The sequence below is a fragment of the Oncorhynchus gorbuscha genome, linkage group LG08, assembly GCF_021184085.1.
Source record: "Oncorhynchus gorbuscha isolate QuinsamMale2020 ecotype Even-year linkage group LG08, OgorEven_v1.0, whole genome shotgun sequence".
Classification (NCBI taxonomy): Eukaryota; Metazoa; Chordata; class Actinopteri; order Salmoniformes; family Salmonidae; genus Oncorhynchus; species Oncorhynchus gorbuscha.
Window position 1 is genome coordinate 45,586,805 of NC_060180.1, and position 16,780 is coordinate 45,603,584.

The following is a 16,780-nucleotide window of genomic DNA, read 5'->3' on the forward strand; positions in this document are numbered from 1 at the left end:
TGTGTGTGTGTGTGTGTGTGTGTGTGTGTGTGTGTGTGTGTGTGTGTGTGTGTGTGTGTGTGTGTGTGTGTGTGTGTGTGTGTGTGTGTGTGTGTGACTGAATGAGGAGGAAACTATTCATCACTAGGAGGCTATAGTAAAGGCCTCCAGTCTCAGTCTGCTTAATGCGTAGACCAGGGGATGAAAGTGATGGTGAGTAAGAGCTGAGCAACACAATGCCGCTTACGGACTAAAACCTCAGTCTCTTTTAAAGTATGTATGCCTTTTTATGGGTCCAGAGAGGAAGAGGCTATGGAGTTAGTTAATAGGGATGTGACTAAGTCAGTAGCTGAGTTGGCACAAGTGGTTGGAATCACACAGGAACAGTACTAGGAGAAATTCAGTTTGATCCCTGATATCCCCTTCACGCTTCCCTAGTATAAACTGTTTTCAATCAGTCCCATTTAAAAGTTCAGAAAGATCAGGTTCAACTCACTACCCCTGACTACCATGACTTAACTGTAGCTTTCAGTGTAGGGTTGATAAGAGGCAACCAGTGTCTTTATCTCCTGTGCCCTTAGATGACGTTAAGGACAGAGAGCTCAGCCTTCCTTATCTGTGCTGCGTGCTGCTCTGCTTGGCTCCGCTCGGACCCGGGATGGCTTTGGGAATTCTGCTGAAACCAAACCAATAGGGCATTCCCGAATTACAGCTGCTTTTATTGCTGGAATGATGTGTGAAATGTGTGGGTTTTTCTGCCTGTGGTTTTTGCCCCCTCCCCTCCATTGGTAAAGGAAATGGGAAATGCCTCCACAACCTTCTAGTACTTGTGGATAGCCCTCACAGGATAGGAACATTTGGACAAGTGGGGATATTTTGCTTGTCCCCACAAATGTTTTTTTAAACATTTTTTATTTAGACTTAGGGGTTCGGTTTAGGGTTAGGAATTTGGGGTTAAGGTTAGAGTTATGGTTAGGTTAAGGGTTAAGTTTAGAGTTAGATTTAGGGTTAGGGGTTAGGGGTTAGGGAAAATAGGATTTTGGTCCCCACAATTCTTTGGTCCCAACAAGTATAGCAATACAAAAGTGTGTGTGTGTGTGTGTGTGTGTGTGTGTGTGTGTGTGTGTGTGTGTGTGTGTGTGTGTGTGTGTGTGTGTGTGTGTGTGTGTGTGTGTGTGTGTGTGTGTGTGTGTGTGTGTGTGTGTGTGTGTGTGTGTGTGTGTGTGTGTGTGTCAGTGAGTTAGCAGGCAGCAGTGAGTTTGTCTTGCCGGCCTCTCTACCGCCCACTCTCTCTCTCTCTCTCTCTCTCTCGCTCTCTCTCTCTCTCTCTCTCTCTCTCTCTCTCTCTCTCTCTCCAGTCTTCCTCTCTCTGACTTCCTGTGGGATTGTTAAAGAGGAGGATAGTGTTTGCAGTGGAAGGGGGGAGACACTGGGAGAGGAGGGGGAGACGGGGTAGAATGTCTTGAGCCTAAAAGGGGACAATGGGGAGAATGTCTGGAGTGAAAGAAGGAAAGGAGGAAGTGGGCAGACTGTTGAACGTTTAAGGAGGCTGGTGGGTAGATTCTTTGGATTTTAAAAGGGATAGAGTTTTGAGTGTTGGATGACTGGTGGGATGTAGTGTGATTTAAAAACAGAGAAGTGGATAGCACATACAAATGGTGCCAAGTATGTTTATGACCTGGGTGTCTAGTGATTATAAAAGCCCCGATTGATTTATGGTCTTCTATATGGGACAGCTGCGGGAAGTGATACTGGTGTAGATATCAATGGTCACTGGCAAGCTAAAATAAATTGATTATTTTACTTGGTTAATTGCACATCTATAATATATCTTTCTGTGACCACAAAGGAGCATCATTAGGAGCAGTGAATGCACCATTGATAGTTCAAGTAAATGAATGAAGAGTCTGTTGTGTGACCAGGGATCACTGTGTCAATTCAAGGGATCACTGACTTGAATGTCATGAAAAGAGCTTCTTGTATCAATATCAGTATCGAACAGCAGGTCTGTGTATGCCAAGCCTACATCCCAGCAAATAGGGATGTCCTGAGGAGATTCGGCGACGTTCCCATTAGCCCCCTTAAGAGTTTCGGCAGTACGTTATCCCTTTGATGTTCTGAGAACGTTGCGTGACTGTCCCAAGGGAACGTTCTCTGGGGGACCTTTGTCTAGTTCCCTGTAAGTTCCCAGGACGTCACTGAGGACCATGTCAGGGCCTTTTTAGGATGTGCTCAGGAGTGTAATTTTACTAGTTCTTAGGACGTTGTGTGATGTCGCAAGGGACCGTTCTCTAGGGAACCTTTTTCTAGTTTGTCTCAGGAACGTCCCCAAAGACATTTTTAGGACGTTCTTGGGACGTTATGTCATGGTCCCCTGGAGGTTTTGTCTAGTTCCAGGTTTATCCTGGGGACGTCCCCAAAGACATTTTTAGGACGTTCTTGGGATGTTATGTCATGGTCCCCTGGAGGTTTTGTCTAGTTCCAGGTTTATCCTGGGGACGTCCCCAAAGATATTTTTAGGACGTTCTTGGGATGTTATGTCATGGTCCCCTGGAGGTTTTGTCTAGTTCCAGGTTTATCCTGGGGACGTCCCCAAAGACATTTTTAGGACGTTCTTGAGATGTTATGTCATGGTCCCCTGGAGGTTTTGTCTAGTTCCAGGTTTATCCCAGGGACGTCCCTGAGCACATTTTTAGGACGTTCTTGGGACGTTGTGTCATGGTCCCCTGGAGGTTTTGTCTAAGTCCCGGTTTGTCCTAGGTTAAGGATCCCAACTTAATTCAAAGGTTTTAATGTTTAAACATTCACACCCCTATGCAGTACAGCAGAGTAGAGTACAGTACAGTAAATTATACTGTACTCTACGCTAGTGTGCTCTACAGGGTCATAGCTACAAATGAGGACACAGGTCCTCATATTTACTTGTTACTTCTGTGAACTTGCACTATTGAAAGTATCAAGACTAGGAAATGTTTCTTAAACGTACAGAAGGCACAATTTCCGCAAAACTAAATCTAAACGTTGATATTAGTCATTACTTCAACATGACTGTGTATATGTGTCATGTATTTCCAATACCTTATGACTTTTTCTGCTGGATGTATTCGCTAGATCCCTTTTCTGTCTGTTTAACCGGAAGTCAAGGCCCTTGCTTATTCCAAATATTTGGGATGTCATTTTTTTAGTCATTTTTTTTTAAATAAACGCCTTCGTTTCTCAAACCAAATTTGAAGTGCTCCTATGAACTTCTCAATCCTTCTCAGTTATTGTTGCGATTTACACTAAACGGTGTGTGTGCTGTGCAACAGTGCAGAGTGACTGGGTCTATTCCAGCATTCCACCACAGGGTCACAGAGTAAACATACGACTGACCCTTCTGCTGCAGATATCTGGAGTGTCTCAGTGACTGCTAGAGAACACTATGTGTTTGTACAGGAACACTCTCTAACTGGGGTAAATATTAGCCTTTTGGCCTTTATTTGGTCTCTTTTCCCTCAGAGTTCTAAAGGACCAAACCGCTCCAAAAGACGACACTTTCAAAGCCGTTTACTTCCAGCTCAAACTGTAAGAGCTCTTCCAGTGAGAAGTCATGGAGTTGTGTTGTGCTTACAGAGGGCTCCATCTGCTCTCCAGATAGATTCACGTAAATGAAAGTGAACACAGTTAGAAGGGATCATCGGTCATTCACAGCATTCACTGGCGTTTACTTGCCCTGTGCTCCTTGTGCTCCACAGCTGGGCTGGTGTTTTGTCCTCTCTGCAACCCTGAGGGGTACGGAGGGGGGGTATCCGCCACCCTCCACTCCCATTGTGGGCCGCTTTTCTTCTGAGACGCCCCGAGTTGTTTTCTCAAAGGGATTGATGCTACATGCATCTCCCACGCAGAGGAAGATGAAGTCGTCCCCTGGCCTCGCAGTACAAAGGACAGGATATTAGGACGGGTTTCTTTAACTGCAGGTCCGTAGGCCTATTCTTGCACAGTAGCCCTACACAGGGTACTTCTCAGAACGAAGGTTTTCTATTAGGATACGTACCTTGTGTATGTTAACTGCATTAGTATTCATTTTGAATCATATTGCGAAATCGGGACTTGATCCCTCACCCCCTCGTCAACATCAGCCAATCGGAAAGGAGGAGGGAGGAGGAAGTTTGTGCTCAATGCACAGGAAGTATGGGGGAAGTGCTTTATTTTCCTCCCTCAGATAGTGGGCCTTTGAGATTATGCTCCCGTCGAATCTGGGGGTGTGGATGGAAACTTGAGGCAGTCCACTGCACCCCCGAGGAGCCTGTACTTTGTACTGCATCCAAGGAAAGCAGAAGAAACTGCTACACGATGCATCTGTTTTTCCATTCAGAAGCGTGGTGTCGTCGCGTTTAGGAGATCGATGATTCTTCTTATTAAACTGTTCTGACTCGTACAATTGATTGCATGTATTTAATGTTCAATTGATGATACTATCATTCTGCATGAATAGAAATGTAGCTTAAGTCTTACTAAGGAAATTAGTGTTTGTATTGATTTGTATTAAAGGGAGGATAACACTGGCTGTTGGGTTACTCTGCTGTGATTCTTTCTTCGGGGGGAGGAATAAACAAGAATATCAATGAACATAGCCACTTCCCCATTAATTATGAGTCAAATTTCACTAATGGAATTCTCAGACTCTGGTGGCAGTGTAATTGAATTGCAGGTAGTGAATGAGGGGAAGGAAACAAGGTTGTTGGATCATTTCTGTTTCTCCCAGTAGAACGGGCTGTCAATCATCATTCCCTTTACTGAAGATAGGCTATAGACACATTAGTACAACCCAGTTGGCGTATGAATATTGTTTACCGTTTTGCATTTGTGAAATTAGAGACAATTGTTGATTCAGAATTCAACTTGTCCAGATTCCTCACAGGGTAATAGACCTACAGAGGTTCCTTGCAAACACTCTTTTAGTAACAACTTTTTAGAACAACACAATGTTAATGCTGTAATAAACTTAACTTGTGGAGATGAAGTGGTTGCCTCATTACACGTCCCGCAGTTTAAAGATCTGATAGCCGCCAGAAACAGAAATCTGCTTTCACAACCTTGAGTTCTAACACTAGTCCAGCAAGAAGACATCAAAAGGCAGATGTGTGACTGCACATTGAAGCAAGCTCAGATGACTAATGATCAGGTTAGTCTAGGATGTGTGTGTGTGTGTGTGTGTGTGTGTGTGTGTGTGTGTGTGTGTGTGTGTGTGTGTGTGTGTGTGTGTGTGTGTGTGTGTGTGTGTGTGTGTGTGTGTGTGTGTGTGTGTGTGTGTGTGTGTGTGTGTGTGTGTGTGTGTGTGTGTGTGTGTGTGTGTGTGTGCGCAGCGTTGTTAGGGCTGCAGCACAAGGCGATCCAGGGAATGTTCTGTACAACTGAGCCTCTCAAACAGGAAGTCGTTTACCTGATTACATAACACACACAAAGAGGTAGAGGTTCTGGAGACTTGCCAGAGCCGCCACTCCCTGCCTGCTCCTCCTCGACTCCTGGCATAGTAAGTGACGTCACCGCAGCTGGGCGGAAAGGAAGTGAAGTAATCAGCGAAGCATTTTAACAATATCACAAACTACCTCCTCACTCATCCCATTGACTTCATCAGAAACCACTCCCTCTGCATCTTATGTACATTGATGATACTGTCATTCTCGATGAGTCAAACGTGCATCAGGTGTGACGGAATAAATGGCGCATCCGGTACGGTTTAGCTACTTCTGGGTTTTTGATGTAGTATTTCCACATTCAGGTCTCATGAAGGATTGTAATGTAATGATATCTAACTAGGGCCAAAGTATTTTAATAGTTCTCAGATCCATGTAGAGGCAGATGATTGCATCATTTGCACCAAAGTTTGTTTTCAATTTGAACTATTCATCTGGTATTCGTTATAAATCCATGATTCTCTCTTAATCACGAGCGTAGTGTTATTCTGAAATGGCACACTTTATTTTTGGTTTCTTCTTGTCATGGCGTACACAGTAAGTCATTTTATGGTGGTGTAATGTCAGGTCGTATAAGTATGATATCACTCCCTATGATGACCTATCTGTGATGTTAAATGATGGCAAATATTTTAATGCATTGCCTCTTAATACTGTATACTGTATGTAGACAGGTTGTGATGTTTTTGGTTTATTCCTCTTCGGCCTTTCCGTCAGTCATAATTGAGTCAATTACGTTTATTAAATCTCACGTCATGCCTCTCCTAATTAAAACAAAAGAGGCTGCTTTCTACAGTAGCATCCTAAGTCTGCCTTTGTTGCTAGGCGTTAGGGGGTTTGGGCCTGCCTCTGTTGCCACAGAGTTAGGTTGTTAGGTTGCGTCCCAAATAGCACCCTGTTACCTGTGTGGTGCACCACTTTGGACCCGAGCAGTGCACTGTAAATGGAATAGGGTGCCATTTGGGACGCACCCTTAGGCCAGTGCAGTGGATGATAAGGGTTCATGTCAGGGTGTCCCCTCGGGGACTTGTTAATGAGGACTAGAACGAAAGGACTTCACCGAGGAACACAGCTGTTCAAGGTCCTATACTCTCTCTCTGATTGGCCCCATCGCTAGCCTGGTCCCAGATCTGTTTGTGCTATATTGCCAGCTCCTTCATTTTCTGCGAGACAATGACCAGATAAATTGGCAAGACAGCACAAACAGATCAACTGATCACAAGAGCTAGTAATAACAAACAAGTGAAGTGTACCAAAGAAGGCGTAAATAAATAGTGTAAGATATTGCTTTGACATTTGTGTTGCCAGTTCATTTATGAAGTTCCATATTGTATCATTTCAAGAGGACAAGCTTTGTTAGAATAATACTCCTTAGTAATGATATGTTTATTTCCTCCATTCTTGGAATTGAAAAGGCCAGTGTACGAGAGCATTGTGTTGTGTTATTAAGGTGTGTCTTATGCTGAGGCTGTCGCTTGAGTTCTGGTGCGTGTTCTGACTTTGCTGTCAGGACCAGGCATGTTTAGGAATGTATTCCTAGGAACACTACAACTACAGAAGATTCCCATCCAACCATTTAATGCGAGTAAAGAACATGTCTGATAAGAAAATGTCATGACAGGCCTGATGTAAACTTTCCAAATGTCAACAAAACAAAATACGCATGGTGGGATCTTTTTGCGGATTTTAGAATCTTCGCAGGACAATCTGTCACCAATTGGATGGAAACCTAGCTACTGACTTGAATTTGAGGAAGGTAAATTCCCTGTTTGTCCCAAAGCTCTTACTCTGACTCTAGGGACACATTTACCAGAATGTGAAGTAGTAGTCGCTCTTGCTCAACCACGACGATAGTTTTGTTCGAGCGATTGGTTAAAATGCTGCTTATTGAGTGTGAAGTGTTGCGGATGTTCCCAGGTTCTAGCCAAGGCTACTCTGTTTGTTCAAATTGTATTTTATTCCACATTTAACTCTGTACTGTACAGTCATCTATAGTTGATCACTTGTGGTCTTTAGTGTGTGATCTTTCCTCATCTGGATCGAATCCCCAAGCTGACAAGGTAAAACTCTGGTCGTTCTGCCCCTGAACAAGGCAGTTAACCCACTGTTCCCCGGTAGGCCGTCATTGTAAATAGAATTTGTTCTTAACCGACTTGCCTAGTTAAATAAAGGTTCAATCAAATCAAATGTGCCCCTGATTCACAGTGTCTTAGTGTCAGTCTCAACAGCCTGTCAGACCAGCTCAAGGGACATACAGACAGAATGAACAGGAAGTCAGTAAGGTGACCTGTTTCCTCCAGACCCACATTCTCCTCAGTCAGTCTCTACTACTATGTAAAGGATCCTCTTGTCTTCCTCTGCATACTTATCTCTAGTACTGCCTCCTTGCCTTGACTTATCCGAACACGGGTTCTGTAAGAGTAGATTACAGCATTATCAGCCTTTTATCTTAGGCGTTTGTTGTCCTGGCTAGCTCAATGGCTCTATTGTTGGTGCTAGAGCCTGTGTGTACATACACGTTATCAGCACTTGGAAGAGCCTGATACATTTTTTAAATTGTGCCAAGAATGGGAGTTGTATTCCAATATGGCTCCAGCTTTAATTTCCACAAAAGTCTTAAAGGTCCTGAAAATAGCCTTTTGAGTGACTAAAATATCACCCATTATATATTTAAAAAATGTTGGGGGGGGGGGGTATAGAAATGCTATAAAACAGAACTTTTTCTCTCATGGCTAACAACCAATGAATTTTGAAAAGACAAGCTGAGTGGACAAAAAGTTTATTTTCATGAGCTGGCCTTGACTGAGAGCTCTTTGAAACACCTATGTCAAGAAACTTGGATGCAGAATTGCAGTAAAATCATCAAATTTGGTGACACACAAAGCAACTCAAACAACATTGAAATTGCATCAATTCTGTTTTTCTTTATATACAGTTGAAGTCGGAAGTTTACATACACCTTAGCCAAATACATTTAAATTCAGTTTTTCACAATTCCTGACAAATAATAGTAGAGAGAATGATTTATTTCAGCTTTTATTTCTTTCATCACATTCCCAGTGGGTCATAAATTTGCATACACTCATTTAGTATTTGTATTTGCCTTTAAATTGTATAACTTGGGTCAAACGTTTTGGGTAGCCCTCCACAAGCTACCCACAATAAGTTGGGTGAATTTTGGCCCATTCCTCCTGACAGAGCTGGTGTAACTGAGTCAGGTTTGTAGGCCTCCTTGCTCGCACACGCCTTTTCAGTTCTGGCCACACATTTTCTATAGGATTGAGGTCAGGGCTTTCTGATGGCCACTCCAATACCTTGACTTTGTTATCCTTAAGCCATTTTGCCACAACATTGGAAGTATGCTTGGGGTCATTATTGTCCATTTGGAAGACCCATTTGTGACCAAGCTTTAACTTCCTGACTGATGTCTTGAGATGTTGCTTCAATATATCCACAATTTCCCTTCCTCGTGATGCCATCTATTTTGTGAAGTGCACCAGTCCCTCCTGCAGCAAAGCACCCCCACAACATCATGCTGCCACCCCGTGCTTCACGGTTGGGATGGTGTTCTTCAGCTTGCGAGCCTCCCCCTTTTTCCTCCAAACATAACGATGGTCATTATGGCCAAACATTTATATTTTTGTTTCATCATACCAGAGGACATTTTCTCCAAAAAGTATGATCTTTGTCCCCATGTGCAGTTGCAAACTGTAGTCTGGCTTTTTTATGGCGGTTTTGGAGCAGTGGCTTCTTCTTTGCTGAGCGTCCTTTCAGGTTATGTTGACATAGGACTCGTTCTAGTGTGGATATCGATACTGTTGTACCTGTTTCCTCCAGCATCTTCACAAGGTCCTTTGCTGTTGTTCTGCGATTGATTAGCACTTTTCGCACCAAAGTACGTTAATCTCTAGGAGACAGAACGCGTCTCCTTCCTGAGCGGTATGATGGCTGCGTGGGTCCATGGTGTTTATTCTTGCGTACTATTGTTTGTACAGATGAACGTGGTACCTTCAGGCGTTTGGAAATTGCTCCCAAGGATAAACCAGACTTGTGGAGTTCTACATTTTTTGTCTAAGGTCTTGGCTGATTTCTTTTGATTTTCCCATGATGTCCCATGATTGTCGTGCACAAAGTAAATGTCCTAACCGACTTGCCAAAACTATAGTTTGTTAACAAGAAATTTGTGGAGTGGTTGAAAAACAAGTTTTAATGACTCCAACCTAAGTGCATGTAAACTTCCGACTTCAACTGTATGTATACATCTCCCGTTTGTCATATCTCTTGTGATATGGTTCACAGCTGCACTGACAGATGTGTTAACTATATATACAGTTGAAGTCGGAAGTTTACATGGACTTAGGTTGGAGTCATTAAAACTTGTTTTTTAACCACTCCACAAATTTCTTGTCTGCATTTTGAATGACCTTTCCCCCCCTTTTGTTCCATGCTGGCTGAAGACCTAGCCAGTAACTAGCTAACACCAGACACAGATGAAAGGGGAAACATGTAAATATATTTGCCATAGATGAATATTGTAAACTTTTAATTATATTTGCTGACAGACACCCTACAGTCAAATTTTTGCACCAGTAAAATAGCTACATAGCTCTTTAAACCACGCCCCTCCACAAACACTCCTTCTCAGATGTTGTTTACAAGGCAGTACTTATTTAAATTAGGTAAGAGAATATCATGTTGCCATTGGTTTAATAAAATTAGCGTTAGGGTGATGTCACCCTATTCCTTTAGTAATCCCGCCTCCTGATTCCAAGTGTTTGACATGGAGGACGATGTATCTCCCTCCAGATCCCTGACAAGTTAATTGAGAGGGGGACCAGTAACTTTATGATCAAACTTCATCAATGGTGAAGCAACAGTCATTTTTCATACTTTGGTCATCATACTTTGATCTGGTTTCATCTAAATGCCAACCAATTTCATGAAAAACATGATTTTGACTGTTCAAGACCTTTAAATAATCATTGTTATCTAACTCCAAAACCCGTCGCTTCATAAACTCCAGAAGATGCTGCATTCATGGACCGATAACGTCCCTTTAATGTTACCAATATTCTTAGTTGTGACAGGGAGATGAGTGGAATAGATAATAATCCCCATGAAACGCCTGTTTGTAAAGAGTAACTCAAAATCTTTCTGCACAGAGTTGACATGGTGCAGAAACTCAAGGCATTTGTTTTAACTAGCCAGAATAGCAGTGGAAAGAGTCTGGGCCAAGATAAATATGGTCGGCCAGCTCAGAGCACACAGCGACTCATGAGTAAGCGGCAGCATCGTAGGGATCAATTTCCCATTCTAGATTCAAACCAGCTCAGCTATTTAATGCTATTGAATGAACCAAAGTATGACTGTGCACAGCACAGCTCACACCGACAAACAAAGAAACAAGACAATTTAAGCTCCTCTGACACACGTGTGTAAAGAGAGGCAGAAGTGAATCAGAGAGTCGATGTACTTTGTTGTCTTGGGTATGCCAGTGTACATTTTAACAGTGACTATGCATGATGAATATCACTATCCATGTAAGGGTGCTTGGTAGCTAAGATATTCCTGTCTGGATCAAGGCAGCAGTTTTTCCATGTTCATTGTGAAATTCAAGTATGGTCACTTTTCACTCAGGTGATCTGTCTTCTACTTTCCTGGATGATTTCTAATCATCTTCTCTCCCCCCCAGTATGCCAGGGCATCACTAACCGGTTCAGCCTTCTGGGGTCAAAAGAGGGCCACTACTTGAACATGGTCAAGACCTACAGCAATTGTACCATTGTCCTGGAGAACCTGGAGGTCACACACATGGAAGACCACCATGATCTGTCTTTCCTCAGGGTAAGATAAAAGGAACGTTAGCCTGGTCCCAGATCTGTTTGCGCTGTCTTGTCAGCTCCCATGAACAATGACCATAAGAGATGTCAAGATGGCACAAACAGTTCTGGGACCAGGCTACAGGCAAGGAACCCCTTTGTTTGGAGAAAGCATTGGAGAAAGCATTACTGGATGAAAACATCACAGCCGCAAAACAAAATGTCTCACAAGCTTGTTTTAACCTCCGGGCATGGTCCAAAGCTATTTCAACGGGTAAGCTGTCCAAAACACCTAGAGCCTTATAGCTTCAGTTGAGATAGTCTCTTAGGTTGCGCTCATACTTGTGACTAGGTTCAGTGGGTTACCGGTGGTAACCTTCTGTGAAACTTGTCTAGCTATGAAGTTATAGACAGGTGAAAACCAGTAGGACCTGAGCTGGAGCCTCTAGGTCTGAAGTTGTTCAGCCCTGGCATAGTGTGTGAAGACAAGGCCTAACCCAAATCTTTCCTTGTTTGTCCACAGTCAATTCAGGAGGTGGGTGGCTATGTTCTGATCGCCCTCAACACAGCCAACAGGATCCCCCTGGACAACCTGCGCATCATCCGAGGCCACACTCTCTACAACGATGGCTTTGCCCTGGCTGTGTTGATGAACCATAATAAGTCAATGGGTGCAGGCACCACCGAGCTGCCTCTGACCAGCCTCACAGGTCAGTCTCTAGGCCTGTCCCTGCTCTGCCCAGGCAGTCGCTGTACCCAGCCGCATAATGACTGGTCACTGTGTGCCTTCTCACGTACTAGAACCAAACCAGGGAAACTCTGAACCCTTGTTATAAGCTAGGGTCGGGTGGCAGCTGGAGCTAGGGTTAGGGTTGTGGTTGAGGGTTAGGGTTAGATTGGACCAGGATGTGGACATGAAGCTCGGGTTAGGGTTGAGGCTAGGGTTAGGTTTGAACCAGGATGTGAACATGAAGCTCGGGTTAGGGTTGAGGCTAGGGTTAGAGTTGAACCAGGATGTGGACATGAAGCTCGGGTTAGGGTTGAGGCTAGGGTTAGAGTTGAACCAGGATGTAGACATGAAGCTCGGGTTAGGGTTGAGGCTAGGGTTAGAGTTGAACCAGGATGTGGACATGAAGCTAGGGTTAGGGTTGAGGCTAGGGTTAGGTTTGAACCAGGAAATGGACATGAAGCTAGGGTTAGGGTTGAGGCTAGGGTTAGAGTTGAACCAGGATGTGGACATGAAGCTAGGGTTAGGGTTGAGGCTGGGTTAGAGTTGAACCAGGATGTGGACATGAAGCTAGGGTTAGGGTTGAGGCCAGGGTTAGAGTTGAACCAGGATGTGGACATGAAGCTACGGTTAGGGTTGAACCAGGATGTGGACATGAAGCTAGGGTTAGGGTTGAGGCTGGGTTAGAGTTGAACCAGGATGTAGACATGAAGCTCGGGTTAGGGTTGAGGCTAGGGTTAGAGTTGAACCAGGATGTGGACATGAAGCTAGGGTTAGGGTTGAGGCTAGGGTTAGGTTTGAACCAGGAAATGGACATGAAGCTAGGGTTAGGGTTGAGGCTAGGGTTAGAGTTGAACCAGGATGTGGACATGAAGCTAGGGTTAGGGTTGAGGCTGGGTTAGAGTTGAACCAGGATGTGGACATGAAGCTAGGTTTAGGGTTGAGGCCAGGGTTAGAGTTGAACCAGGATGTGAACATGAAGCTACGGTTAGGGTTGAACCAGGATGTGGACATGAAGCTATGGTTAGGGTTGAGGCTAGGGTTAGAGTTGAACCAGGATGTGGACATGAAGCTAGGGTTAGGGTTGAGGCTTGAGTTAGGTTTGAACCAGGATGTGGACATGAAGCTAGGTTTAGGGTTTAGACTAGGGTTAGGGTTGAACCAGGATGTGGACATGAAGCTAGGGTTAGGGTTGAGGCTAGGGTTAGAGTTGAACCACGATGTGGACATGAAGCTAGGGTTAGGGTTGAGGCTAGGGTTAGAGTTGAACCAGGATGTGGACAAGAAGCTATGGTTAGGGTTGAGGCTAGGGTTAGAGTTGAACCAGGATGTGGACATGAAGCTAGGGTTAGGGTTGAGGCTTGAGTTAGGTTTGAACCAGGATGTGGACATGAAGCTAGGGTTAGGGTTGAGGCTAGGGATAGAGTTGAACCATGATGTGGACATGAAGCTAGGGTTAGGGTTGAGGCTAGGGTTAGGGTTGAGGCCAGGGTTAGAGTTGAACCACGATGTGGACATGAAGCTAGGGTTAGGGTTGAGGCTAGGGTTAGGTTTGAACCAGGATGTGGACATGAAGTTAGGGTTGAGGCTAGGGTTAGAGTTGAACCAGGATGTGGACATGAAGCTAGGGTTAGGGTTGAGGCTTGAGTTAGGTTTGAACCACGATGTGGACATGAAGCTAGGGTTAGGGTTGAGGCTAGGGTTAGAGTGGAACCATGATGTGGACATGAAGCTAGGGTTAGGGTTGAGGCTAGGGTTAGGGTTGAGGCCAGGGTTAGAGTTGAACCACGATGTGGACATGAAGCTAGGGTTAGGGTTGAGGCTAGGGTTAGGTTTGAACCAGGATGTGGACATGAAGTTAGGGTTGAGGCTAGGGTTAGAGTTGAACCAGGATGTGGACATGAAGCTAGGGTTAGGGTTGAGGCTTGAGTTAGGTTTGAACCACGATGTGGACATGAAGCTAGGGTTAGGGTTGAGGCTAGGGTTAGAGTGGAACCAGGATGTGGACATGAAGCTAGGGTTAGGGTTGAGGCTTGAGTTAGGTTTGAACCACGATGTGGACATGAAGCTAGGGTTAGGGTTGCTTTTGGAGCTGGAGCTAGGTTATCTACACCGTTTTATTACATTGATTAATTCACATCAACATTCAACATCCATCTGAAAATAAACGCATCTCTCTCCATTTTCCAGAGATCCTGAAAGGAGGAGTGAAGTTCTCAGGCAACCAGTTGTGTAACGTGGAGACCATCCAGTGGTTGGACATCGTGGACATTGACAGCAAACCCAACATGCAGTTACCTGAACCCAACAGAAATCGTCTCTGTAAGGAGCTCCTGTGTACAGCACATGAAACAATGTGTCACATAAATGCACCTACCATAATCCCATTCAATGTTTTGTGTTTTTATACACGCTTGAGGCTAGATTTGTTCATGTTGTTAGATATTAACAGGAAGCTGCTTCACCCAGCGCAGCCAATAGTTTAGTCATGTTTAACTGTCAACTAATCAAAAACTCCAACTTTGCTTTATTGAACATTAAAATACTGAAGTACACTATAAAGTATTAAAGTACACTGAAGTTGCAGAGTTCTTGAACAATTATTTTTATATATTTTCTGTAGGTAAAAATTGTGATCCTGGATGCTTCAATGGTTCATGTTGGGCGCCCGGCCCAGAACACTGCCAGACATGTAAGTCTGTAAACCAGACTCTAATATTGTTGAAAGGTATACTGTAAGACAAAAACAAGGGCTTAGTTGTATGATATCATAACTGGCACTTGCACATTACTGATGCTGTTTTCCTTCCGTCTAGTGACGAAGCTGAACTGTGCCCAGCAGTGCTCTAAGAGGTGTAAGGGTCCGTCTCCCATCGACTGCTGCAACGAACACTGTGCTGCAGGCTGCACTGGACCCAGACCTACAGACTGTCTGGTGAGAGACCCTAACCATAACCCTAACCCATCTTCACACTGTATCTGACCCAGACCTAGAGACTGTCTGGTGAGAGATCATAACCCTAACCCATCTTCACACTGTATCTGACCCAGACCGAGAGACTGTCTGGTGAGAGATCCTAACCATAACCCATCTTCACACTGTATCTGACCCAGACCTACAGACTGTCTGGTGAGAGATCCTAACCATAACCCTAACCCATCTTCACACTGTATCTGACCCAGACCTAGAGACTGTCTGGTGAGAGATCCTAACCATAACCCTAACCCATCTTCACACTGTATCTGACCCAGACCTAGAGACTGTCTGGTGAGAGATCCTAACCATAACCCTAACCCATCTTCACACTGTATCTGACCCAGACAGACCCAGACCCCAGACTGTCTGGTGAGAGATCCTAACCATAACCCTAACCCATCTTCACACTGTATCTGACCCAGACCTAGAGACTGTCTGGTGAGAGATCCTAACCATAACCCATCTTCACACTGTATCTGACCCAGACCTAGAGACTGTCTGGTGAGAGATCCTAACCATAACCCTAACCCATCTTCACACTGTATCTGACCCAGACCTACAGACTGTCTGGTGAGAGATCCTAACCATAACCCTAACCCATCTTCACACTGTATCTGACCCAGACCTGACCCAGACCTAGAGACTGTCTGGTGAGAGATCCTAACCATAACCCTAACCCATCTTCACACTGTATCTGACCCAGACCTACAGACTGTCTGGTGAGAGATCCTAACCATAACCCTAACCCATCTTCACACTGTATCTGACCCAGACCTACAGACTGTCTGGTGAGAGATCCTAACCATAACCCTAACCCATCTTCACACTGTATCTGACCCAGACCTACAGACTGTCTGGTGAGAGATCCTAACCATAACCCTAACCCATCTTCACACTGTATCTGACCCAGACCTACAGACTGTCTGGTGAGAGATCCTAACCATAACCCTAACCCATCTTCACACTGTATCTGACCCAGACCTACAGACTGTCTGGTGAGAGTAACCCATCTTCACACTGTATCTGACCCAGACCTACAGACTGTCTGGTGAGAGATCCTAACCATAACCCATCTTCACACTGTATCTGACCCAGACCTACAGACTGTCTGGTGAGAGATCCTAACCATACCATCTTCACACTGTATCTGACCCAGAACCCATCTTAACCCATCACACTGTATCTGACCCAGACCTACAGACTGTCTGGTGAGAGATCCTAACCATAACCCTAACCCATCTTCACACTGTATCTGACCCAGACCTAGAGACTGTCTGGTGAGAGATCCTAACCATAACCCTAACCCATCTTCACACTGTATCTGACCCAGACCTAGAGACTGTCTGGTGAGAGATCCTAACCATAACCCTAACCCATCTTCACACTGTATCTGACCCAGACCTAGAGCGGCTGGTGAGAGACAGACCGACAGACAGACACGCCACTTTCACAAGTGGCAGAGACAGATTCCACCTTCATATTGTACTGGTGTCATAGGGTGGGACAGGAGTGACCATGAACGATTCTGGGCTTCAGTTAGGCTTTAAGTAGGGTCCCTGGTCAGGTCACGTGGTCTGACAAAACCCTGGCTAGTCATAGGTCAAGAATGGCATCTCTCACATATACTATATATACTAGGCCGTCTTTGTAAATAAGAATTTGTTCTTCACTGACTTGCCTAGTTAAATAAAGGTTAAATAAAATAAAAAATAAATAAATAAATTATTTTGCAGTTATTTCTTCACCCAATAAATGTGTTAGGAAACAGACACATTGCATTTAACATTTCACACGTCATTATTTCTGTCTTATGATGCTCCCT

At 44.4% G+C, this 16,780-nt stretch overlaps 1 protein-coding gene across 1 annotated transcript in view; it reads left to right on the top strand.

The window, feature by feature from the left end:
* The window catches only part of LOC124041721 (epidermal growth factor receptor-like), a 57,782-nt gene that overhangs the window by 25,230 nt on the left and 15,772 nt on the right, over positions 1-16,780 (top strand). The window contains exons 2-6 of the mRNA XM_046359636.1: positions 11,128-11,279; positions 11,778-11,964; positions 14,172-14,303; positions 14,605-14,673; positions 14,798-14,916. Coding sequence (XP_046215592.1) covers positions 11,128-11,279; positions 11,778-11,964; positions 14,172-14,303; positions 14,605-14,673; positions 14,798-14,916 — 659 coding nt within the window. The remainder of the gene's footprint in view (positions 1-11,127; positions 11,280-11,777; positions 11,965-14,171; positions 14,304-14,604; positions 14,674-14,797; positions 14,917-16,780) is intronic.